Source organism: Equus quagga, chromosome 22 (genome assembly GCF_021613505.1).
Source record: "Equus quagga isolate Etosha38 chromosome 22, UCLA_HA_Equagga_1.0, whole genome shotgun sequence".
Lineage (NCBI taxonomy): Eukaryota > Metazoa > Chordata > Mammalia > Perissodactyla > Equidae > Equus > Equus quagga.
Window position 1 is genome coordinate 38,399,375 of NC_060288.1, and position 27,861 is coordinate 38,427,235.

At 39.3% G+C, this 27,861-nt stretch overlaps 1 protein-coding gene across 5 annotated transcripts; it reads right to left on the minus strand.

Moving 5' to 3' along the window:
• Window positions 1-586: 586 nt before the first annotated feature.
• Window positions 587-27,861, minus strand: ZNF596 (zinc finger protein 596). Of its 5 annotated transcripts, none has more exons than XM_046648660.1 (7): window positions 27,826-27,843; window positions 24,938-25,023; window positions 10,892-10,974; window positions 9,145-9,271; window positions 8,127-8,222; window positions 7,505-7,587; window positions 587-7,079 (listed from the first exon to the last, which is right to left on the minus strand). In XM_046648660.1, exons 3-7 carry the CDS (start codon window positions 10,901-10,903, stop codon window positions 5,832-5,834), a joined length of 1,566 nt encoding a protein of 521 aa, XP_046504616.1. In that variant the 5' UTR covers window positions 10,904-10,974; window positions 24,938-25,023; window positions 27,826-27,843; the 3' UTR covers window positions 587-5,831. The 5 variants fall into 5 exon arrangements, with proteins under 5 accessions (XP_046504616.1, XP_046504617.1, XP_046504615.1 ...); XM_046648661.1 differs by lacking the exon at window positions 27,826-27,843 and adding an exon at window positions 27,205-27,405 and having other exon boundaries at window positions 24,938-25,005; XM_046648659.1 differs by lacking the exon at window positions 27,826-27,843 and adding an exon at window positions 27,205-27,405.

A 27,861-nucleotide genomic window follows, 5' to 3' on the forward strand; every position in this document is an offset into this window, starting at 1 on the left:
TCTACCTGACTTTATAATACATACCAACCTTAAAAAAGCCAATCCATGTGAATTAATAAAATATAAATTATTTGGAATAAAATGGAGAATTTGGAAACTGATAACAGTGAACTTTAAGGTTGCATTTCATCCACTTGGGGTGGGTTTTGTTCCATACTGCTTTTTAAAATTAGAATCGACCTAAATGTCTAATAGGAGTTTTTAAAATAGCTCACATCTCATCCATCCCAAGGAGACCTTGATGTTCCTGGATTTGTAAAGAATCTTTTAGTGGCTGCCTCTGAGCACAATGACATCTCTGCAGATGTCTGAGTGTTCCTATGCTTTGGGCAAGTTGGAATTTGATTGCTAGTTCAAAGTATGGAGTATTCATAACTTGATAGATTCTGGCAGGGCACCCCCCACTTACAGCTGTAATGTCCTCACCCACCACCAAAATGGGGTTTTTATCCAGCTTTAAACAGGACTTGCTACTACATCCTTTATTTTTTATATATGTGGAAAAATTGCTATTGTTTTTCTTTCCATTTCACTGATTACTGAATAAATTTTATCAATACAATTTTATTTCATAGGCGTACATATAAATTAACTTTCCTACTTGGCTCATTTTTCATGTAACTTTACATATATTCTGTAGTTTTATCATGCACACAGACATATGCACATACACGTGTACACTGATATATTTTAGTTATAATTTTTATACAGTGAAACATAAACATTTCTTTTATGCTGTCTACTTTTTTGTTTTATTTTGGTAGGCATCCCCATTCCATCATTATAAAAATACAATGCTCATTTTACTACAGGTTTGGTATTGTTTAATATATTTACAAATGTTATATTCTCTTGATAGACGCAACCCTTTATCATTATATAATGATCTTGTCTCTTGTTACAGCTTTTAAGTCTATTTTGTCTTATATAAGTACAGCTACCTCTGCTCTCTTATGATTTCCATTTACATGGAATATATTTTTCCATCCCTTCAGTTTGCATCCATGTGTCCTTAAAACTGAAGTGAATTTTTTGTAGGCAGCATATATTTGGGTACAGTCATGCACTGCGTAATGACATTTTGGTCAATGACAGACTGCATATACAACAGTGGTCCCATAAGGTTATAATAGAGCTGAAAAATCCCTATTTAGGAATGGGGCAGACAAGGAGGTGAGAATGGGCTAGTAGAAAGTAACCAGCTCCAGCCCCACAGGAATGACATGGCCAGGATGGTTTGCCTTTCCTACTCCTGCCCCTAAAGAATCCAGACCATGTTTCATAGACCTGAGCAAGAGGAATTTCTCATTCCTGGTTTTACTCACATTGATCTCTAGCATTTAATTCCTCTTATCCAGAAGATCACATTAAACCATCAAAACATATGAAATTAAGAAGACCCAAATACTGGCACTGGAAAACAGGAAAGAAGGTCTGCTATAGAAATGGCTCTGAGCAATTTATTCATCATAAACAGTTGGACTCGTGGGCTCACTGCTTACTATATCAAAACATCACATAACTCCCCATCCTCTATTTGACTTATTCTCCCTCACTGTTTGACTCATTCTGTGTCCCTGATTCTCCCTGTGATTCTCTTTCCCCCTCATCTCCCCACACCCTACCTAGACATCCACACCAATGGATGGAAGTTGCCTGTTTCCTAGGAAGAGCTCACTTTCCAGTGAGACACCAGGAACGTAAACATACTGTGTTAGGGACATTGAGGGAGATGAAATTTGGACGAGAAGGACATGGTATGTCAGGAGGACAGAGGCAGGAAACCTCCCCCAGCCCAGTGCTCAGGGGCCTCCCTGAGGCGGACTGTGAAGGAAAGACCTGCAGAGCAGCAGGGCCTGGCCCCCAGGAGTAGGAGAACACAGAAGGGTTGGGAAGACTGTGGTCTGCAGAATCCTAGGACCAGGAGATAGTGTGGCATGTGGGGGCTGCTCTTAGGGGTCAACAAGGGTGATGGTGGTAAAGGGCGATAATCTGCTTCCTGAATGGGAACCTAACTTGTGGGGACAGGAGACATGGAAAAGCCCAAAGGCAGAACGGCAAGGCTGGGACTGCCTCCCATTAATTTTAACTGGAAACAGAAATAACTCGGACTTGGCAGTGGAACAACCGGCATCCTGAGTGTTTCAAACGACGCTGGCCTCTCTGCCAGCAGGACAGGCTGGTGCGTGGACTGTGGCATCTGCAGGGACCCCTAGACTGTGGGTGTGGAGGATGGGGCAAGGAGGGGGCCACAGAGCATGGGTTTGAACCTCAAAGACCAGGGCTTAGTCACTGGAGTGAGACCTTCGCTCTGAAGTCCACTTCCGAAACTAAGAGGCAGGTGGGTCTTGGCCCAAGAGGGATATGGTCAGGGAGGGGCCTTGCCCAAGATGGGGCAGGGGCAGAGCAGGGCTTCAGTCAGGTGGGATATGGCCTGGTAGGAGTGGGGCCTTGAGAAAGGCAAGGCCAGTGGGGACCAGCCTGTGCCTCCTCTGCCCTACCCCAAGGTGTTTCTGCATCTGCCCCTCCTTCCTCCATCAACAACACATCACCCCATATCTTTGCCTTGGGATTGTTGCCTCAAAGTGGTTTTGGTCCTTTTGCCTGGTGGAGAACCTAGGATCCTCAATCCCCAAATGTATAGGACTTCCACCACAGATCTCTATAACTCAGTTCCCACTCTCCCACTCAGAGCCACAATCACTGATGCCCACTGGTTCCCCATCTCTGATCCATTCAGACCCCGGATTCTAGTTTCCCACTGGTCAGGATCTGGCCCCTCCAGTCTCCATAGACCCAGCAAATCCCACAAGCTTGACTCCACTGCTGGTTTTACTTTTCCTGGGCTCCCCAGAGTGCCCTGTGAGCCTTTGCTGGACTCACTGGTGCTCCAGGGGTGATGACTGTTGAACAGGTGCCTGGTAGACAACACTTCTGACCTTGCACACACTCTGAAACACAAAGATCACACACACTGATCCCACAGTTACAACATCCTCTTAACACATGCAAACCCTAAGACACACACATGACAAATGGCCACACATACAACTTGGTATCACATGTATATGTTCTGGCAATTACATGTGGACCTTCCACACTGACCACTGTCACAGATGCCATAATGGCTTACATTCTCTAAGTCACACAAACACCAGGGAAACATGTCTGTACACAGATCATACAATCACCATATGCCCTCTGACCACACACAATTGCTCACACACAATCATTAAAGGGAAAGCTGGCTATGCCTGTACTTGCGCTTTGATAATGGGACATGTCACATTTTGACATGAACATGGAAACCCAAGACTAGGGGGTGGTGGGGAGCACATGGAACAGGAACAAAACGTGTGCTGACCTTCATCAGAGCCCAGAAGAGCTGGTTCTTATGGTGCCATAAGGTAGAAGAGGTGAAAACAAAAGATCTGCATATGGGTGTTTGATACAAAAGCAACACCAAAAATTAAATTAGGAAAGTGGAGATAATTAAACCAGTTTCCCATGAGGATGCATCAAGGTTTTAATGTAATTACAAGCTGTCAATTGTGGAGAATTTTTCCTATATGAATAGTCAGTAGTATTTTCAAAGTTCTGGTTTAAATATTTTATATGTTAAAATAAGAGATGAATCATTCTTTGGTTTAAAATATCTCAGGGTAAAATATTTTCATTTCTTCCATGACTGAGTAGCTTTCATTGGACCGACCAACCAATATCAACAATAAAATCTTAATAAAATACATAACTGTTTAAAGGCACTGGAGTGCAGCCTGTTCTGACAGAACTTGAGATACAATCTGTGAGAAACAGGAAGCCCAACAATGTGAGTACCACGTCCATACTGGTTTTTCTCCTGAAGCATTTGAAAATTAACACCATGGGAGGATAATCCCAGAAAAAATAGATAGCCTTTCTGGACTGAGGAGAAATAAGCTGGAAATTTGTTCAAGCAAAATATTGGGATTTCTGCTTCCAGGTAACGTGTGTAAGTAGAGCCAAGACAGGAAATAGAAAATAAAGATTCACTTTAAAAGTGTATTGTTTTAAACTTAGAGAGTTGTGGAACTAGAGAGGACTACAAGAACTAAGATTCCAGAAAGGGAGAGTCCTTGTTAGGAGAGGTGAGATCATCTGATTTCCACAGCTGGGGAAACTGCTTCCAAAATCTGAAAATAACAGGCAAAAAGACACTACTCAGGAATAAAAACAAGCAGATGAACATATGGACATGTGGACTGGGGTGGGCTTATTGAAATATAGAGAACCTCCAATACCAGGCTGCTTTTCCCCATAGGTTATTAGGTGGGGACAGAACGAGAAAGTCAGTGTAATACCTTCTCAGTTTACGGTACTTTGGAAGATGCCTGTAATAAATTCAGAAGAATGACCTGAAAGGAATGAAGGTCAGACTGACTGAAATCAAGGCTGCAACCCAGCCTGAGTGTCTTTCAATTCCTAGTGGAAAAAGTGATGTCTTCACTCTATCTACCTAAGAGAGAGAACAGTCAACCTCTCTGGGTAAAACCACCTCAACCTCAGTCTCTTCCTTTTTCTTAGACAATGTCTAACAAAAATTGAAAAAAAAAGCAACAGATCTTTACAAAGAAGCTGGAAAGGAGATAGAAAAATAAAGAAAAAAGACACATGATGAATAAACCCACATATATCTTTAGACTGGAATTAGGAGAAAAGGAATTTATAGTAATTATTATATTACATAAAATAGAGGAAATGAAAAGAAACATGAAGAGATGGAGAAATTCAATACTGCTGGGTTTGGGAAACTATGGTCTGTGGGTGATGTTAACAGATGAGTTTAATAGACTTTTGTAGAAAACAAAATTAGTCCGTTTGAAGACATATCAATAATATAAATTCAAACAAAAGCACAGAAATAAAGTGGGAAGGGTATTGCATATTCCCTCAGAAAAACATGGGCTGTTAATTATATGCATCTGTTTTCTCAGTTTTGACACTTGTGAAACAGGGACATCAGTCACGTTCAACTGAGTACCAAGGACCAAGCCTCTTGTTATCCTGGCAGAGGAGAAGCTCCACTTTTTTTCTCCTTGCCTTCTGCATTTGTGTGTGAGAAGGGCTGGGACTCAAGGGTCTCATTCCCAGTTGGTGATGTGTGGATTCATGGCTATTGTGACAGGGGAAGATGGGCAAGAACAGATTCTCTTGGCTTCCCTCTGCTCTCCTGGCTTTGCCTGTCACTAGGAGGGGCAGTACTTTGTCATTTCATAAATTAGTGTAAATATGTTAGGCATTCTGAAAATGATACTCCAAATATCTTCGATATTCTTCATGTCCTAGTTTGTTCTTGTTGCACAAAGCCCTTTGGCAACAAAATTCTATCATCCTAGTAACAAATTTTTTTGACTTATTTCTTGTTTCAGCAGTTACTTGACACCGAATTTTCTTGTGTATGCCAAGAGTGGTGCTAAATGGAGAGTGCACAGTGATTAAAAATCTAGATTTTCTTTCCTGTGCAGTTTACTTACTTATTTAGAAGACAAATTATAAATGAAGGTATTTCTATATTGATTACATACATAGCATTTCTCTGACATGTGATTTCTCCATTTTGTTTCAGAGCTGTGGATGAAGATTCTTCCACATTCATTCATTTACAGTTAGTTCTCCCAGGTCATATACTGTCTCCCACGTCAGTCCACTGTCTAAAGGTTTTGTCATATAGATGACATACCTATGAATTCTCTCCACTTTGAATTAACTTCAGTTGAGTGAAGTAACAAGGATTAATAAAGGATCTTCTACACTGATTACAAACATAGTGTTTCATCAATGTGTGTGAATCCTCAAGAGTGTTTATAGTTTGAAGCTACGGGTAGTGACTCTTGCATATTTATTACCTTAACAGTGTGTGTTCTCTCATGTTGTCTAAGGTTAAAATATTTACTGAAGGCTTTCCCACACAGACAACATTTATATGGTTTCTCTCCAGTGTGAATTCTCTTATGCAGTCTAAAGTTATAACTTCTATTGAAGGCTTTACCACATATATTGCATTCATATGGTTTTTCACCAGTGTGAGTTCTCTCATGTCGTCTAAGGACAGAAGAGTGATTGAAGGCTTTCCCACACAGGTGACATTCATATGGTTTCTCTCCAGTGTGAGTTCTCTTATGTCGTTTAAGGACAGAAGAATCAGTGAAGGCTTTCCAACACAGATGACATTCATATGGTTTCTCTCCAGTGTGAGTTCTCTCATGTCGTCTAAGAACAGAAGATTCAGTGAAAGCTTTTCCACATAGATGACATTCATATGGTTTCTCTCCAGTGTGAGTTCTCTCGTGTTTTTTAAGGTGAGAACAATGAGTGAAGGCCTTCCCACATAGATGACATTCATATGGTTTCTCTCCATTGTGAGTTCTCTCATGTTGTCTAAGATAAGACATTTTACTGAATGTCTTCCCACATAGATGACATTCATATGGTTTCTCTCCAAAGTGAGTTCTCTCATGTTTGTTAAGGTCAGAACAGTGAGTGAAGGTTTTCCCACAGAGATGACATTCATGTGGTTTCTCTCTGGTGTGAATTATCTCGTGTCTCCTCAGGTTATAACTTTTACTGAAGGCTTTCCCGCACAGATGACATCCATATGATTTCTCTCCAGTGTGAATTCTCTCATGTTTTCTAAGGTCAGAACAATGAGTGAAGGCTTTTCCACATAGATGACATCCGTGTGGTTTCACTCCAGTGTGAATCATCTCATGTCGTCTGAGGTTAGAACTTTTACTGAAGGCTTTCCCACATACATGACATTCAAATGTCTTCTCTTCAGTTTGAGGATTATTGTGTTGTCTAAGGGCAGAGCCTTGAATAAAAGCATTCTCATGCTGATGACATTCATATGATTTACTTCTAGTGTGAATTTGCTTAAGTTGATTAAACGATGACAAGTAACTGATGGCTTTTCCAAATTCTTGGCTGATATAGGGTTTCTTTCCCATTGGAGGCATCACACATTGAGTCAACGTTAAAATTTCAGTAAAATTTTCTCCCAAATCACTACATTCAAAAGAATCCTCTTGAGTGTGAGAACTCTGGTTTTTCAAAGGAAATAAGAGACTGTTAAAGGTTTGGTCACACTTATTCATTCCTGCATTAATTTCTCTACATACGAATTCTAGAGTAATCATTCAGTGACAGACTCCAGTTAAAATTATTCCTCTATTAGTTACATAAACATGAGGTACTACTCTCCTGCAAGCATAGAGATTTTCTCTTTTGTAACATCTCAAATTAACACATTATTATGTTTCAAAAATTAGGCATATAAGCCATGATTATGTAATTGTCTGTTTATAAGACTTCAGGTTAATTTCTTCCCTAACACCCAACTAAGCTTTCTGCTTTGAGAACTCTTGATCTCACATTTAATTACAGTCAGGTAATTGTGCCAAATTCCTAACTCTTTCAATTCCCAGGTCTTCATTTGGAAGAACATGTTCACGCCCATGAAGCTTACCATTGCACTGATTAAGGATGTGTCCTTCTTGCAGATATGTTGCATGCCTATCACTTCTTGTTTTTTAAGATCACCTTCCCAGTCTGAAATGATTAGAGAAAAATAAATTGGTAGAGTGGCATTGGGGGGATTAACATATTGAAGAAACCCAATGTCCATTTGAGTATGTTTAAAATACTGACAGATAGATGGGAATATCAAGTAGAGGAATACTCAAAGGAGAAGAAACACATTACAGGACATCAACAATTGACATTTTCAGTTCTGAAATAGGAGAAAAATAAAATAAGGATGGCACATTGAGGAGGAAAAGAGGGAAAATCTTCATAGAATAGATCCATGAAAAGGGCCATTTTGTGAATGTTTAACTCCAGTAAGTACATGAGTATCACCTTCCCTAAAGCCAAAGACAATGATAGAAAGACACTTGCATAGGAATTGATATCTAATGTATATCTAATAAGGTATAATGACAACATCTGAAGAATTTTCCCCCTATGACATTGTCTACATTTAAAGAAATATCACTAAACTTAGATATCTTCATTTGATCATTCTTAGGGCCTACTCACTTACTGGCCAGGCTCCTCCTCCTACTGAAGTACAGCTTCTTGGAGCTCACCTGGACTCTGGTCTTGCAGAAAACATATCCCTTCTCTTGAAAGCTGCTCTCCTTGCTCCAAATGGGAAATAACATCTGATTTGTAGAACTGATTGCCTGTTTGTAGGAAAAAGATAAGTGGATTTTGAGTTCCATGCTCATAACAGTGCATGATCATCAATACCAGACCAACTAATGAGGAAGAATAAGATAACCTTTGAAGGTCGGCCCATGGAAGGGTATGTTGAAAACATGGATAGTCCTTTACCAGCAAAAGGATACCTCTTGAACTTGTTTCCAAAGACATTAAGGACCTATCATTGCTGACGCTCATGCCCAAGTTCAAAGACAGACTGCAGAATCTTCAATATTTTCATTCAGTGAGAAAATAAAAGTTTTCACAGTGTTTGAATATTATATCCAAAAAGAATCAAGTAAATACAAATGCCACCATAAAAAGCTAGGTTTTATGTGGTAAACAATAGGTCTGTTATTTTTATTTTTTATTTGCTGAAGAAGATTAGCCCTGAGCTAACATCTGTGCCAATCTTCCTCCACTTTATATGTGGGTTGCCACCAAAGCATAGCTGACAAGTGGTATAGGTCTGTGCCCGGGATCCAAATGCATGAATCTGGGCTGCCAAAGCAGAGTGTGCCGAACTTAACCACTATGCCACAGGCTGGCTCCAATATGTCTGTTATTTTTAATACTGTGGTCTAATCTAACCATAGTGTCTGCAGGAAAATAATTATTTAAAAAAATCAATACATTTACTTACTCATTCAAAAATAATGAGATCCCACCACTGTTTGAGTGTTGAAGATTGAGTAGCATGAAAGATATGAAATCGCGTCAGGAAGATTACATTCTAGTGCAATGACAAACTAACTATACATAAAAAGTAAAGGAAATTGCTGTAAGGTAGTTGTGAGAGTTATGAAAGAATCAAGGCAGAGTCTGGAGGAATGGGAAAGCTTTTTTACATACTTGTTGAATGAATAAATACATACATACATGATAAATAATAAAGAGACTCACCAATTGAGACCAGATGACTGATGTTCTCCAGCATCACATCTCTGAATAGTTTTCTCTGGGATGTGTCCAGCAGAGCCCACTCTTCTTGCGTGAAGGCTACAGCTACATCCTCGAAGGTCACTGATTCCTAAAATATTATAGACAGTGTTTCAGACGGGACCATCTCTGACAATCTGCAGGGCAGGATGGTACAGGCGACAGTAGCAAGGAAGTGGTAGATAAGTATACAGGAAGCTCAACAACATTTTGGGTCCAGTCACATCATTCTCAGTGCTGACCTGGACATCTGACTTTCATATATACCCACAGAGATATACACTCTAAAGACATAAAACTTCATTATATAGAGAGAATACGTGAAGTGTGATATAAGATAACTTGGAGATTTCCCAATAAATTTGTAACTGTGACTTCCAGATCATGACTATAAAACTTTTACTTGAAAATTTTAACTAAGACATTTTTCTCCACTAATTTCAAGTAAATCTATAGACTCATCACAAGAGATGCAGTACCCATGATCTGCCACTTTTTAATCATGACTATGGTTAGATTATTCCCCCTTATGATCTCAGTTTCCACATCAATGAAATGGTTTACTGACCCTGTTATGAATTCTGAAAGATCCAATGAGCTAATGTGTAAAGGGCTAAGTATCTAGCAAAACTTTCTTAAATGCAACTTCTAGGTTTATTATCCAATAAATGGCAGAGAATATTGAAACAATGTCCAGAATTCTGCACAAGTGAATTCATACAGCACTTGGGACAAGGAGGTTCACTATAAAGTATAAGGATAAATGGTTTAGCAACAGAAGCCAGAGGCTCTGAGACTTCTGTCCTGAAGGACAGTATTATTTTGACAGGAAGGCCTCTCTGAGGCCTCCTTTTCTCAATTTTTCTGGGACTTCCAACTATCAGTTATCATTGTCCCTTTTGTTCCTTCATCTCTCTCTCTTCAAGCATAGCTAAAGCCACTTGATTGTTCTGTCCCCTGGAATTCATAAAAAATTTTCACAGGACCTTAAGTTTTACTCTACCTCCTATACTCCTTCTCCTGAATCACAGCCAAAATTAAGGAAACAATACTTCCTATACATTGTTTCTGTTATCAAACTCGAACAAAAGGAAAATTACAGAGAGAGAGAATTCTTGATTTGGGACATGGGTAATAATGAGAATTTCAGTTTTCTTTTTTATAAGTTTTCAAAGAGCACAAACATATTGTCTCAAAACTCTAAGAAATCTAAAATTGGAAAAAATGAATGAATGACTCCTCATTGACTTCTCCATTCCTCCTTCTTTACACTCATCAGTACTCCCCCAGCACCTGTGATACTGGATTAACTGAGCTCACCTGTGGAAATATCTGCCTCCCTACTCATCTTTATCACCTGCATTCACCTCAATCCTAAACCCATTACAGTCAATACAATGGTTAATGAGTGAATTTTTTTTGCCAACTAGGCCATGGACTGGATAAGAAAAAGAAAACTTTCTCTTCTCATCTTGAACACACAGCATTAATAGACGCTGCAATATCTTAGTCTAATGTTGGGAAGGAGATTACCACTTGATGAGTCCTTGACCCAACATGACCATTCCAGAGTTCTGAGGAAACTTAACTGAAGCTCAGATCCTTGAAAAATCTGGTGAATGAATGCAGAACATGACCACCTGTAGGACAAACAGCCCATATACTGGCAATAGAGATGCAATTTCAGTAGAAAGAGTAATTCCCTACGCACTTGTGATTCCATTGTCACTAGCTCAGCTGCCAAATGTCTTCTGGGTTTTCACTCACACACAGTCCAAGCAACAGGAGGTAAAGCTGAGGAAGGAGAAAGAAGCCATGAGTCTAGTTGTTGACAATGTCCAGACCCACTTGTGATGAAGCCCCATTCCTTCACGTGGAAGTATCCCCCAGCCCAACCCACAGAAACATGCAGTGGGCTCTAAGAGAAATAGGGGGAGAGTTCTCTATCAGAGCCAAAATTAAGAAGGCTATGACTATTGTTGCTAGTAAAGAAAACACCTTCAATTTAGAGAGAAGAATGTGAAAACCAGTGAGTTCTGTATGCTAATTAACCCACAGTGTTCAGAAGTGTTCAACTGCCTCCTCATTCCAAAACAGGAATCCCTGACTCATGCTACATGTGTTTCCATCTCCAGTAACCAGTGTGGAATTCCTCAGCTTTAATTAATCTTGGGTTGTGCACTAGCAGTTTCTCCCACTCCATCCCAGCCCTCTGGTGCCTTAATCCATTCCCGCTCCTTCCTGCCCCTGGCCCCCTGGGCACACTTATCCTGAATCATTCTGTCTCTTCCAAGTGGGGTTTCCAGCAATATCACTCCATCAACACTGACTTTTAGATTTGTTCTGCATTGATTTGGTTATGAACCAAGAGAATTAAGAACATATTTTATGACAGGGTTAATCAATTCTGTGACTTATTCCATTTGGAGGAATTGATGGCACCCATCTTGCAAATTTAGTCCTTAAAATCTCCTGTATCAGAAAATAGCAGGAGTATATGGTTACAGTACTAGTATCATGTCCAACAATCCTCATAGGGCACTAGGCTCAGAAATGACAGAATTAAGGGATTTTAGAAGAAAACTTAGTTCCTCCATCCGATATTTTAGGAAAGTGGTAGCTGAAATTCTGCCCTTTATCAATCATCATTAGCTGCGGCTTCCCTGAATTTCATTATTGCATTGTGTGTGTGTCTCTGAAAGCATTTATAAAGTGAAAACCCTCCCATAAAACATCAAAAATAATTAGGTATATTAGGTGGACAAATGATGATAATGAGTGATAAAGAGAAGGAGGCTTAACTCACCCATTGATAACTGACATCAAGAAAAGAAAGCAACAGTTTTACTAAATGTGACTCTGTGCTTGGAAATTTAGGTACATTTGCTTACTTATGCCTCAAAATAACTCTATTGATTATGGTTCACTTATTAGTTTAATAAATAACATGATCAGAGATTCAGAAAACTTAAGTAATGGCACAAAATTACATGTATATAAGCATATACGTACATATAAGCACATGCTAGAAAGCGACACAGGTATAATTTCCATTTTCCTCTGCCTGCCTCCTAAGCTCAAATTCTTTAAGGGTTACACACCACATCTAGTTTTTACCTGGAATAGAAATTCTAATAAACAGAAGCCATACCCTGTTTTTACAACCTATTCTCTTTCATGCTTTTCCACAAAATTACTCCCCATGCCCATGTTCTCTACCACCCAGGAACCACTGCATTACCCCAATTCCTGAACAGCAGCCTTCAACCCCCCTCATTTTTGCTGCCCTGTTTAATTCAGTTACTCATTTCAATAGATATTTACCAAGACAAACATTATTTTATGTCCTTCTGATTACTTACCACATCTGCTGATCAAGACCCCAATAAAAGGTGACTTTAAATATCTCCCTGTTCTGTGATTGCATCTGATTGCACAGGACTAGGATATTGACCGTCCTCTAAACCTGGAGTCACAACTCAGTGACTGGCACTAAAATATATCTGGCAACCCCACTATATGTCTTGTTAACTAATCAATCTTCCATGCTCCATAAATATTTCAAATGTTCTCCATGCCTTTGAACTCATACATTCTTACTTCTCCCTTCACTTTCAAAAGATGAGATGTTTCCTACTGAAGTAGATGAATTATATAACTTGACAAACTACCCCAGTCTAACATCATAAAATGTACAAATATTCCTGCATTTACATCTTTTAATTACTCCTTTTCTCCTGTAAAACTGAGGACTCATCTCTACTCACGGCTAAGCCCAATGTCTCCAAGTGAACTACTTCCTCTTGTTTTGTCGAGAACTTTATATTATTGATTAAAAACTATATCCTTTGCTAGCAACCTCTCCTCTCATCAGAGTGCATCCTTTCATCATTTAAACTCATTAAATCTCTTCAATCTTGAAACTAAAACCTCCTCCGAACTCACTTCCTCTTCAATTTCTTCTCTCTTGCTCCCAACTTTACAATCGTACTAAAACCTGAAGGTGCAGTTGCTGTATCCTAACGTCCCACTCAACACGATGTGATCACCAATGATACCTGCACAAATAAATCCAACGTGTGTACCTCAGGCTTTAACTGGGAACAAAAGAGTAAGTGCAACACGACCTCTTCTGGAAAACGTACTTTTTCCTACATTCTTCTGAGATCTCAGTCTACTGTTGTCTTCAAATTAATCTTGTTATTCCAACTCCTTATCACTTGTCAGAAGTTTCTCAAATAACATTGTTGGAACATCTCAAGACTCCATCCCACTCCAGCCTTCCTCACTTCCGTACACTGGTGTGCCTCAGCATGCTCACACATCCATTCAGTTGCTTTAATTCTTCCATTATTGTTTCTAAATTGAAATTGACAAAATTCATGTCTGAATTTCGTTTCTGAGCTCTCATCTCTATTTGCAAACTAACATGCACTTGAAATGAAATATATCTCAGGACATTACCTCTCACTCCCCCCAATACTACTCTTTAGTCTCTAATCTTTTTAATGCCTCCATCAGACATCCAAGAGTTGACATTGTTTGCTCTCTCAGAACATCATAAACACAATTTAGCATTGCTGTCACTTCTACACTGTTCACTGTTGCCATCCCTAATTTCCACCCAAATCCAAACACAATTTCCCACCCCATACTTATTTCCTTCAATCTTGGTTTAAATGTCAATTCCTCAGAGATCCCTTCATTGAACTCCTGCCAAAGTTAATGTTTCCCTTCACAAAAATGTATTTACAACACAAAGGAGGTCTACCTCTCCTGTTGAAAATGATCTCCAGTGCTCACGAGAACCTAAACAGGTGGAAAACCCAGTGAAGCCAAATACTTATTGAGGACACTGACACAACATTCCAGAGTTCCAAGCTTTTTTGTCTCTGTAGAAAATGCATCATTTTGATGGTAAGCTCTTTTAATGCAGCTGATAACCTCACCAGTGTCTTAATCCAAAGGACAAATCTGATTAATGTGGGTTCCAATCAAGATAAATATGTCAAGAAATGGCTCCTTAAGGAAATATTTTCCTTCTCATTAGGTAAATCAAATAGATGAAATTAAGAACAACAAATTATATCCTTTAATTCTGCACTTTGTCTAAAAGTCTACAAAGCAACCTTCACACCTTTTTCCAGAGACTTGACTGTTTTACGGATTTTGGTTGTTCTGGTCAGTACTGGAGAGAATCTGCAGCAAGAGAACCTATCCTAGTCTTGATTTGTAACAGGATTTGTAATCTATGAACATATTCTCAGGCTGTGGGCATCAGTGTGACTCTATTAAATATTTGTGCACAATAAATTTATATTCAAGAAAAATATTTTTCAGGATTCCAGAAGGTGCAGTTTTACCACCAAGCAAGAGAAAGTGCATCCATTGTAGGTCTCTTCAAGTCAGATTTAGCTGATATCCTAAGAACTGCAAAACTCTACATTCTTCAAAGTGTTACATAGTTCTAAAATAAATGATCAATTTCAGTATTTACTATAAATAGCAATTTTTTTCCTGTGGTAGAATACACATAACATAAAACTTACTATCTTAACCATCTCTAAGTGTACAGGTCAGACGTATTAACTACATTCAGAATGTTGTGCAGCCATCACCAACATCCATCTCCAGAACTCTTTTCATCTTGTAAAACTGAAACTCTGGGGAGAGTAACATCATCATGGTGGAGTGAGCTGTTCCTTTAGTCTCTCCCCGCTAAGACACAACCAAAAGGACATTCATTAACCCACAGAGGACAGCCACACAGCGCAAGAGGACGTCTGAGAGAGCCACGCAGCCGTAAGGTCTGAAGGTGGGGGTCCTGGATTCCCAGGAAGCAGTGGAAGGAAATGAGCAGATCTCCTCCCCCTTCCCAGCAGCAGTGATCTAGGGCGAGGGACCTCACACAGCAGCTGGCATGCAACTCTGAGAGGACATGGGGAAACAGGAAGGCCTCTGCGGGAAGGCTTTCACTTTCAGAGTTGCACCCCAGCCCGCAGGACTGCTCCACACTGAGGCAGCTCAGCCACCACATGGGTGCCCCCAGCAAGCCAAGCAGCCCAGGCAGGCCACCAGTGAGTGCAGAGCAGGCTCACATGTGCAAAGGCATCCCTCCCCTCCCACCTGGCACACTAGCTTGGGTGGTTTGTCGGGGCAGTGGATCTGCACCAGAGGGCCACTGCCTGTGTGTGGGACCCGCTAAGCAGCAGCCGCCAGCAGGCAAACACAGATGAGCCATACTGGCACAACCTCCAGTGGGTGTGGCAGATTCAAAACTCACAGCTTCTGCTGCACCTCCCAGTGGTGGCAGGTGGAATCTGTGACCAAATGCTAACACTATGTGCCCACAAAGGTCCACTTCATCAAACACCATGAAGAAATACATTACACTTCAGATCACAAGGAAAGTGACAAGATAAAAACCAACCCTGAAGTCACAAAAATTTACAATCTAAATGACAAAGAATTCAAAATAGTTATAAAGAAACTCAACAAGTTACAAGAAAACTCAGAAAGACAGTTCAATGAACTCAGAATAAAATTAATGAGCAGTAGAAATTCTTCACAAAAGAGATTGAAACTCTAAAAAAGAAACAAAACCCAAACACAAACACCAGAGATGAAGATCACAATGAATGAAATAAAAAGCAATCTAGAAATCTTAAAAACCAGAGCTGACATTATGGAAAGCAGAATTAGTAATTCACAGGACAGAAACATAGAAATGCTTCAGGTGGAGAAGGAGAGAGAACTAAGACTAAAAAAAAAATTAAGAAATTCTCTGACAAATATCTGACCCAACCAGAAAATGCAATATAAGGATTATAGGTATTCCAGAGGGAGAAAGGAACAGAGAACTGGTTCAAAGAAATAATAGCTGAGAACTTCATAAATCTGGGGAAGTAATGGAAATTACAAGTAAACAAAGCTAACAGAACTCCCATTTTTACATTGATACAAAAAGACCTTCTTCAAGACATATATTAGTAAAACTACAAAAGTCAATGACAAAGAAGAACTATTAAGAGCAGCAATGCCGAAGAGAATAATCTACAAAGGAACCCCTATCAGGCTTTCAGTGGATTTCTCAGCAGAAATGTTACAGGCTAGGAGAGAGCAGAATGATATATTCAAAAGGCTGAAGGATTAAAACTTTCAGGCAAGAATACTCTATCCAGTGAAATTATCCTTCAGATATGATGGAGAAATAAAAACTTTCCCAGATAAACAAAAGCTGAGGGAGTTCATCACCACAAGACCCCCCAGTACAAGAAATTATCAAGAATGCTCTCAGAGGCTGGCCCAGTGGCATAGTGGTTGAGTTCACACACTCCGCTTTTGTGGCCCAGGGTTCATGGGTTTGGATCCCAGTCACAGACCTCATTGTGCCATGGTGTGATGACATCCTACATACAAAATAGAAGAAGATTGTCACAGATCTTAGCTTGGTGATAAAATCTTCCTCAAGCAAAAGGAGGAAGATTGGCAACAGATGTTAGCTCAGGACCAATAACCCTCACCAAAAAAGAAAAAAACGAAGAAAAAGAATGCCCCCATATCTGAAACAAAAAGGGAAAGGTTCATAAAGCCTTGAGCAAGGAGATAAATAGACAAAATCAGAAAATTGCATCTCTCTATCAGAAGAGGTTAGCAAACATTTAATTATAACATTAAAGATAAAGGGAAGAAAAGCACCAAAACTAACTATAAACATTTTATTTTAATCACAAACTCACAACACAAAATGGAGTAATTTGTGACAACAATAGCTTAGACAGGGAAGAGGAAATAGATGGGACATGCTTAGGCTACTGGAGATAACAAGCTATCAGAAATGGACTATCTCATCTATGAAATCTTTTATACAAACCTCACGGTAACCACTAAACAAAAAATCAGAGCAGAACCACAGATGATAAAGAGAAAAGCATCATAGAATATCACCAAACTGAAATGGCAATAAGAAATACACAAGAAGAGAAACAATGGAAATATAAAACAATCGGAAAACAAGAGATAAAATGGCAGCATTAAGCTCTCATACATCCATAATCACTCTAAATTTAAATGGATCGAATTCTCCAATCAAAAGACACACAGTGCCTGGATGGATTCAAAAACAAGACCCAGCAGGCTGCCTCCGGGAAACACATCTCAGCTCTAAAGACAAACAGAGGCTCAGAGTGAAAGGATGTAAGACGATACTCCAAGCAAATGGCAAGCAAAAGAAAGCAGGTGTTGCCATACTTATATCAGACAAAGCATATTTCAAGATAAAAAAGACAAATGAGAGACAAAGAGGGGCAGTATATAATGATAAAAGGGACATTCCACCAAGAGGACATAACACTTATGACTATATATGCACCTAACACAGGGGTACCAAAGAACATAAAGTAACTATTAACAGACCTAAAGGGAGAAATTAACAGCGACACAATAATAGTAGGGGACCTCAAACACCCTACTTACATCAATGGATAGATCATCCAGACAGAAAGTCAACAATAATGAAAAACTAGACCAGATAGTCATAACAGATAGAACATATATATGGAACATACCATTCCCAAACAGCAGAATATACATTCTTCTCAAGTGCACATGGAACATTCTCAAAGATAGATCATATGCTGGGAAACAAGGCAAGCCTCAATAAATTTAAAAAGACTGAAATCATATCAAGCATCTTTTCCGACCATAGTGCTATAAAATTACAAATCAACTTCAAGAAAAAAGCTGGGAAACTCACAAATATGTGGAGACTAAACAACATACTACTGAACAATGATTGGATCAATGAAGAAATAAAAAGACTTCTGGAGATAAATGAAAATGAAAACACATCATACCAACTGTCATGGGATGCAGCAAAAGCACTTCTAAGAGGAAAATTCATAGCAATACAGGCCCACCTCAACAATCAGGAAAAATCCCAAGTAGGTAATTGTAAACCACACCTAAGAGAACTAGAAAAACAAGGACAAACAAAGCCAAAGTCAGCAGAAAGAGGGAAAGAATAAAAATTAGAGCAGAAATAAGAGAAATAGAAACCAGAAAAACAGTACAAAGGATCAATGAAACTAAGAGCTGGTTCTCTGAGAAGATAAAATTGAGAAGCCTTTAGCCAGACTAAGAAAAAAAGAGAGAAGATGAAAATCAATAAAATTAGAAATGAAAGAGAAGAAATTACAATGGATACCACAGAAGTACAAAAGAATTATAAGAGAATACTACGGAAAACTATATGCCAACAAATTGGATAACCTAGAAGAAATGGATAAATTCTTAGACTCATACAACCTCCCAAAATTGAAACAAGAAATAGAAAATCTGAATAGACCAAACACAAGCAAAGAGACTGAAACATGTAACCAAAAACCTCCCAGAAAACAAAAGTCCAGGACCAGATGGCTTCTCAGGAGAATTCTACAAAACATTCAAAGAAGATTTAATACCTATCCTTCTCAAATTATTCCACAAAAGTGAAAAATATAGAACACCTCCTAACTCATTCTATGAGGCCAACATTACCCTGATCCCAAAACCAGACAAGGACAACACAAAGAAGGAAAATTACAAGCCAACATCACTCATGAACATAGATGCAAAAATCCTAAACTATTTTTTGGCAAACCATATACAGCAATACATTAAAAGGATCATACACCATGATCAAATGGGATTTATAGCAGGGACACAGGGATGGTTCAACATCCATAAATCAACCAATGTGATATACCACATTAACAAAATGAGGAATAAAAATCACATGATCATCTCAATAGATGCAGAGAAAGCATTTGACAAGATCCAACATCCAGTATGATAAAAACTCTCAATAAAATGGGTATAAAAGGAAAGTACCTCAACCTAATAAAGGCCATTTATGACAAACCCATAGCCAACATCATACTCAACGGTGAAAAACTGAGAGCCATCCCTCTGAGAACAGGAACAAGACAAGCATGCCCACTCTTGCCTCTCTTACTCAACACAGTACTGGAGGTTTTGGCAAGAGCATTTAGGCAAGAAAAAGAAACGAAAGGTAACTAAATTGGAAAGGAAGAAGTAAAACTCTCGCTGTTTGCAGATGACATGATTCTATATATAGAAAACCCTAAAGAATCCATCAGAAAACTATTACAAATAATCAACAGCTGCAGCAAAGTTGCAGGGTACAAAACCTACTTACAAAAATCAGTCGCATTTTGATCTAGCAGAAAGAGAACTCAAGAATACAATCCCATTTACAATAGCAACAAAAAGAATAAAATATCTAAGAATACATTTAACCAAGGAGGTGAAAGATCTATACAGTGAAAACTGTAAGACATTACTGAAAGAAACTGAAAATGACATAAAGAAATGGAAAGATATTCCTTGCACATGGATGGGAAGAATAAGCATAGTTAAAACATCCACACTACCCAAAGCAATTTAGAGACTCACTGCAATCCCAATCAGAATCCCAATGACATTCTTCATGGAAATAGAGCAAAGCATCCTAAAATTTATATGGAACTTAACTAAAGACCCCAAATAGCAAAGGCAATCCTAAGAAGAGAGAACAAAGCTGGAGGCATCACAATCACAATTGACTTTGCAATATTCTACAAGGCTATATTAATCAAAAGAGCAAGATACTGTCACAAAAACAGGCACACAGATCAATGGAACAGAAGTGAAAGCCCAGAAATAAAACCACACGTCTACGGACAACAAATTTCCCACAAAGGAGCCAAGAACATACACTGGAGAAAGGAAAATCTCTTCAATACATGGTGTTGGGAAAACTGGACAGCCACTTTAAAAGAATGAAAGTAGAGCATTATCTTACACTATATACAAAAATTAACTCAAAATGGATTAAAGACTTGAAGGTGAGGCTTGAAACCATAAAACTCCTAGAAGAAAATATAGGCAGTACACTCTTTGACATTGGTCTTAGCAGCATCTTTTCAAATACCGTGTCTACTCGGGCATGGGAAAAACAGAAAAAATAAACAAATGGGACTACATCAGACTAAAGAGCTTCTGCAAGGAAAGGAAACTATGAACAAAATGAAAAAGACAACCTACCAACTGTGAAAAAGTATTTGAAAATCATATATCCGACAAGGGGTTAATCTCCAAAATATATAAAGAACAATAAAAAAACAACCCGACCCAAAAATGGGCAGAGGATATGAACAGACATTTTTCCAAAGAAGATATACAGGTGGCCAATAGGCACATGAAAAGATTTTCAACATCACTAATCATTAGGGAAATGCAAATCAAAACTACAATGAGATATCACCTTACACCTGTTAGAATGGCTACAATTACCAAGACAAAAAATAACAAATGTTGCAGAGGACGTGGAGAAAAGGGAACCTTCACAGACTGTTGGTGGGAATGCAAACTGGTGCAGTCACTATGGAAAACAGGATGGATAATTTTCAAAAGATTAAATTTTTAAAAAAAATTTTAATTAAAATTAAAAACCATACAATCCTGCTGTCCCACTACTGGGTATTTATCCAAAGAACTTGAAAGCAACAATTCAAAGAGATTTATGCTCCCCTATGTTCCTTGCAGCATTATTTACAATAGCCAAGATGTGGAAGCAACCCAAATGCTCATAAACTGATGAATGGATAAAGAACATGTGGTATATATATACAACGGAATATTACTCAGCCATAAAAAAAGACAAAATTGTGCCATTTGCCTGAACATGGATGGCCCTTGAGGGTAGTAAGTGAAATAAGCCAGACTGAGAAAGACAAACACTGCATGATTTCACTCATATGTGGAAGATAAACACATGGACAAAGAGAACAGATTAGTGGTTACCACAGGGGAAGGGGGTTGTTGGGAAGACAAAAGGATTAATGGGGCACATATATATGGTGGCAGATAAAAATTAGACTATTGGTGGTAGGCACAATGCAGTCTATACAGAATACTGATAAATAATGTACACCTGAAATTTCACAATGTTATAAACCATTATGACTCCAATAAATTTTTTTAGAAAAACAAAAAAATTACTGAAACCCTAGCCATTAAACAACTCCCCATTCCTCCCTTCCCCAATCCCCTGGCAAGCAACATTCTACTTTCTCTCTCTAAATTGGATATTTTTTAAACTGACGTTAAAAGGAAATGAAACATTCAAAAATCTTAAGACATTTCTTTATAGAAGGATATATTATTTCTGAAGAAAAATCAAGCAATATATTTTCATTTCAGGTGTAGGCATTTGATCCCATAAGGAATACTTTGTCATTTTCTTTTTTAAAGTTATACTTTTCTGACAGTAAAAAAAGGTTTAGAATGTATTATTTTTGTAGTAAACTACATCAACAATTTGATTTTCACATATCTCTGTGAAGTTCTATGTCTTTTCAGCCTATTTGCTGCAACACTCTTCAGGCAAGTGATGATCTTTTGCCATAAATGAACATATATTTCAGGTCAAGTCTGTATCAGGGAGTGGAACTATACTGATGAGTAAAGCAGAGAGAGATCATCTGCCCTTGTGGAGTAAAAAGTCTACTTTAGAAGACTACTTAAATCATGACAAGAGTGCTGTGTATGTATACTAAAGTATTTCTTTTGTGGAGGTGGGAAAGCTCTCTTCAAATGCATGCATAATTTATCTGATACCTTAAAACTTCAGCTGGCTAAAGTCTTAGAAAGCTTTGCAGAAGCTTTCTAAGGAAATAAGTTCAGAGTTTTTTTTCTCAGACAAGGGAACACGTATAATATCATGAATACATCACAGAATATGCTGTGCCCCAGCAAGTGAGAACACATTGGAAGGGAGCTGAGTGATGGGATGAACTGGATGGGATGGCAGGCAAGTAGATTTCAGGGCCCAAAGGTCATTATAATCGGATTGGTCCTTCTTCTAAAGCTAGTGGGAATCCACGAGAGAATTGAAAGCAAGAAAGTGATAGAAACAGATTCATGTTTATAAATGAGCCTTTTGCTGAAGGTTGGAATGAAGGAATTAAGAAAGGTTTGATGAATGTTAAGAATTAGATGATTTTTTTTGGCATAGGGTGTTGGTAATGAAACTGTGATGGGAGAGGTGGAAGGATATGAGAGGAAAAGAAAAGTATAAACAAAACAATTTTTTAAAATTTCTCAGATATTATTGAGCACTGATTAAGAGTTAGACTTAGTGCTAAGGACTGGGCATACAGTTAAGAAAAAAACATTATATTTCCTCTCCTTAATTCACTTAAAATCTAATAAGCAAATAACTATTAATTTACAATACGTGTTGCTATATAAACCTAAAGACATGTTAACAGAGAACGAAACTTTATGTTTGGCTGGTCAAGGTGTAAAGAAGGCCTGTCTGATGTCTAATTTATTTAATGATTATCATAAAGAAACAGAAGCAGGAAGTATTGTAGAAATCAGTGCTAGGTAATAGCGGTTGAGAGAAAGAAGAGGTAAGAAAGTTCCAATAGTGGAAAGAGTATTTCCTGATTAGTTGAATACACTGATAGTTAATTGCACCCAGTTGTGCTGGAGGAGATGGAGAGGTTTGCACCAAGAACTGCTCCAAGTTACAAGCCTCTGGGTGAGAGTTAAGGCCAAAATTTTCAGTGACTTTAAAAACATTTACAAACCAAGAAAAAACAGGCATAAGTCTCTGGACTTTTCAAATTTTCACAAATAAAGCAGATATTAACAAAAGTTAAAAGAATAATAAGATTAAATAAATTGTTAAAGAATAAAATGAAAAAACAGATTTGACAGAAATCCATAAAAGTTTTGATGCTAAAATCAAGGAATTAAAAAGGATTCATGAAAAAAAATAACACTGGCAATTAAAACAGACCATGTATTCATTTAAAAGCAATAATTTAAAATGTAATAAAAATGGGAAGAATTCTATTCTCATTAATTTGTATATGTAGGATAAATGGATTAATTTCCAAGAAAATACAAATATTCACTCACGAATAAGATCAATAATAACAATCTGATTAACCAATTTTAATATATGAACTATAGATCAGAGTCTATCTCTAAAACGGATTTGTGAGAGTTTGCTCAACATGTTGAAGCATTATGCAACACTGTCAAGTGGAGTGTACTGCAATAATGAAAGAATGATTCAATACTAGGAAACCTATTACTTTCACACAATAATTTAAAAAAATTAGATCACATCAGCAGACCTTTGGGAAAATATTTGATCTTAAAAAATAAATGTAAATCTTTAAAATTCATGTCAAATAGTGGTGAATTCTTGTTAATCAAGAAAATCTCAAGAAACATATTCAGTAGTAAACAAAGCAGTTCCACTGAAGGTCAGGCTGAGAAAAGGGGGCTGGCCAGGGCTGCTGCCATTCACTACTGCACAGGATGCCTGAGTCAGGACCAAGGAAAGAGAGGAAATATAAAAATGGAGTGAGAGCTAGAAGTGTAGTTATTCTCAGAAGATACGATTTCAAACTCAAAAAAATAGGAGGACCCATTTTAACTCTCATACCTAATAAGAATATTTTAAGAAGTGGACAAATCTATTCATAATATACTGATATCAATACTTCCTGTTTATCAATAATTTAAAAATGAAGCAAACACACAAAAATCACTCTCTACCTACAAGAGCAAAATATTATGAGTCCTTTTAAAATAAATTTGCAGACCCATGTAAAGACATTTTAAAACTTTTTAGGACATAAAAATGACATAAATAAAGCCTGCCAAGCCTAAATCTTAAGATTAGAGGACATGGTGACAGGAAAACCCCAGTGACTGCAGAAATTTGGTGCAACCCAAATTTAAGTCACATGCAGTACTTCACACAAAAAAGGAGAACTATGCTAAAAGTCAGTTTTGTCTCAATTTTCATTTGGAGTGAGGATATAGCCAAAATAATTGTGAAAAGAAAAAAATGGAGATAGGTCAAATTACTTGCGAATCTATGTTATTTGAAATTTTAAAATAATACAAATTAAATTTTAAAACAAAAATATTAAACAATATAACATTAGGACTGAATGAAAAATAATATTTTATAACATGAAACAGGTGACGCCTTCCAAAGGAAAACCAAAAAGCAAAGAACATGAAGGAAGGATTGTGGTTTCACCACATAAACATGAAAAGAACAAAGTGTGCCTGTGTGTGTGTGTGTGTGTATGCGTGTATGATTAAACTAGAACATATAAAATATTATCGAAGTACACATCAAAAATGAGTCAAGTAGGGGCCGGGCCAGTGAAGAGCAGTTAAGTTTGCACGTTCTGCTTCGGCGGCCCGTGGTTCACTGGTTCGGATCCCGGGTATGGATCTGCACACTGTTTGGCAAGCCATGCTGTGGCAGGCGCCCCACATATAAAGCTGAGGAAGGTGGGCACAGATGTTAGCTAAGAGCCACTCTTCCTCAGCAAAAAGGGGAGGATTGGCAGCAGATGTTAGCTCAGGGCTAATCTTCCTCAAAAAAAAAAGAGTCAAGTAGAAAAATTCATTTTACGTACATATGTCTATAAAGAATAAAATGTATTCGGTCTCAAAAAGTAATTAGTGAAATGCAAATAAAAACAAAGAATTGTCATCTTATTCAAATTTACAAATATATACACACACATAATGAAATCCTGGTTAAAGTAGGGGGAAACTCATGAGTTGTTGGCGGACGAGGACTTCTTGGCAGTTGTCGGGGGGGTATCTTGCCAGAATCTTTTACAATATGAAATACGCTATCCCTTGACTCAGCAATTAAATCCCAACTTACCCAAAATGGAGGAAACCTCAGATGTCTGCAGAGAAGTCGATTCTTTACCAATCCAGGAACACCAAAGTCTGCTTGGGATGGATGTGCTGTTAACAATTTTAAAGTCCTCCTACTGTTAGACATTTAGGTTGATTCCATTTTTAATCAATGATTACAGAACAAAACACACTCTGTCATGTGGATGAAATGCCACCTTAATTTGTCACAGCTATCAGTTTCTAACCTCTCCCTTCTACTGCAAATCGTTAATAGTTTGAGGACAAAAACACAGATCCACTTTGTTAAGCTTCAAATGCATTATACAATCAGGTATAACCATCTTCCCCTTATTGATATTCTTCTCCAGTGTCTTTCAAGTATTCCCGACATTAACTCACTACTAACGTGTGCAGTGTCTTTAATCCTGGCCTGCAGAGAGCTGACAGTACATCGGGATCTGGTCCCTTTGCAATCCCTACTGGCAAACCTCACTGACACCACAGTGCCTAGTCCTTGTCTCTAACCAATGTCTGAGCATAAAGAACTTCTTAGGACGATTCCCCAGATCGAGCCACTTCACAAGTTCTCTGTCACTGGTTCACAGTGAGACAGAATTGGTCTGGAGATGGGAGAGGAGTGAGGGATGGCCACTGGTGAGTGAGGAAATGTGTTACACAGGATACTTAAGAGTCAGAGATTAGAAGGTCCTAAAAACAGCATTTCAGGAAGTAGAGGACAGATAATATGACTTTTTCCAGAGAAAGAGCCATTCCTGACTCCTCCTCTGAGTGTCTCTCTCAGGCAAGATTAGTCTTGAGAAGGCACTGCTGAGTGTTGAGAATGCGCCATTCAGGTGTTTGAATAACTTATCACCTCCCTTTGCCAGAATCACACACGTGGGGAGGAATTCAACATGTGGAAAAGATGGTTCTCTGCTGTCTACTGAACCATCGGGAGCAGGGACAATAAAGTCCTGCACAGAGATCAACAGATGAGTTTGTCTGCCCTTTGTTTCATAACACCCTTCCACCTTGGTGAAGCCCACATGTCATGTGGCAGCTACGGGTACGGGAGTCGATGTGACTTTCCCTTTCAATTCACAATCCTCGCAGCCTCTTCTAGTACCCGGCTGAGCACAAGAACAACAGGTGAGGATGGCAAGAGCTCACATTTTCTCCTATTCTGGAGCTTCCCTGGCTCTCTGCCATTCCTTAACACCCAAACTGCATTGCCCTTCCTCCGCCAAGCTGTCTTCCCAGAGCCAAGCACCACTTCCTCGTTGGAGATCTTCGGTCTGTGTTTAGTTTAAGAAGTCTTGGTCTTTTCCCTACCCAGCTGCCTTGTGAGACTGTGTGTGTATCCTGGGGCAGGCAGAGATGTGAACAGGGGAGGCCGGTAGAGAGTAACCATCACTAGCCTCACAGGCATGGGGTGGCCTGGACTGGATAGTGGAAAGGCTTACACCTCTCATCCCTGCCTCTAAAGATTCCAGACCATATTTCATTCTGAGCAAGAGCAACTTCTCTTTCATGGTTTTAATCATATTAACTGAAAGCATTTAATTTATCTTTTCCAGAACATCACATTAATACAACAAAAAATATAACATTAAGAAGACCTAATTATCAGCACTGGAAAACACAAAAGGTCAGCTATGGAGACAGCTCTGGAGAATGTGTTCATCATGAACAGATGATATCTGTTAGAACAAAGTTCCAGGACAATTCAGCCCATCCTTCAACATTTGCCAAAAAGGACAATGGGAATCTGAAGAGATCACATGCTTAGTTGAAACTTTAGCTCATAGACTATTAAAAGATCAAGTAAGAGAAAAAAGGAAGCTGTTGAGTATTAGACTACCTGTTTAAACTTGGTTTTGACTGTTAAAACAAAAATCACCAACTTCCCTACCAACAGCACACTGAAATAGCGTAAAATTCCCCAGCAAGCACTAAAGAGTACTTTCAGTATATAATAAAGACAAGAAAAGCTTTGAGGCCTCATAATCTGAATTTGACACAATAAATTTAAAAGCGAAAGTAATTTGGAAATTTAAAAAAGCACCTAATGCATTTGGAGTCTACCCGTCTATTGCCCCAACTGTGACTCTTGGTCAAAGTCCCCTCATCTATTCTACGCTTTTTCATCTCTTTTTGTCTATTTTCATGTATCCCAGTGCTTCTCGCCCAGTTCACTTTCTTTTCCACTTTTATTGCCTCTTACCAAGTCCACTGCACACACCACCTCCTATTCCCTATTTACCCTTTCTAAGCCCTCACTCTCCTTACTTCTTCGGTCTCCTCGTTCTGTCTTTTCTCCGCATCCCCCGCCACACCCCGACACCCGCAGGGACGGAACACAGCCGCCCTCGGGTCGCAAGAGCGCACTCTCCAGTGGGGCTGGAACGTGAACACACCCTGCGGGCGCCGCCGGCGGCTGGGATCGGGGCAGCGAACACAGGGTCGCAGGGCAGGGGCGGACCCCCACCAGCCTGGGGCCTCCCGGAGGCGGTGACCGAAGGGGAGCCGCGGGGGCCGCAGGGCCCGCCGCAGGAGGACGGGATGGGGAGGGGCCTCGGGGGAGGGCTGGGTCTGCAGACTCCAGGGCCGGGGAGGGCGCGGCGTGCAGGGGCTGCCCTGAGGCCGAGCGGGGCGACGGGGCCCAGAAGCCCCGTCCCGAGCGGGGCCCTGACGCGGGGCGGGGCCGCAGCCGAGAGCCCGGAGGAGAAAGGCCGGCGGGCACGGCCTCCGGGCGACTGTAACCGGAAACGGACGCGGACCCGGGCGCGGCGGTCTCCCCGCGGGCGGGGCCCGTGACGTCCGCAGGGTCCCCGGGCCGGGCGTGCAGGACCGAGCGGGAAAGGGGACGCGACGTGCGGGTCTCAACTACAGAGACCGGAGCTCGCTTACCAGAGTGGGACCTCCGCTCGCGAAATCTGCTTCCGG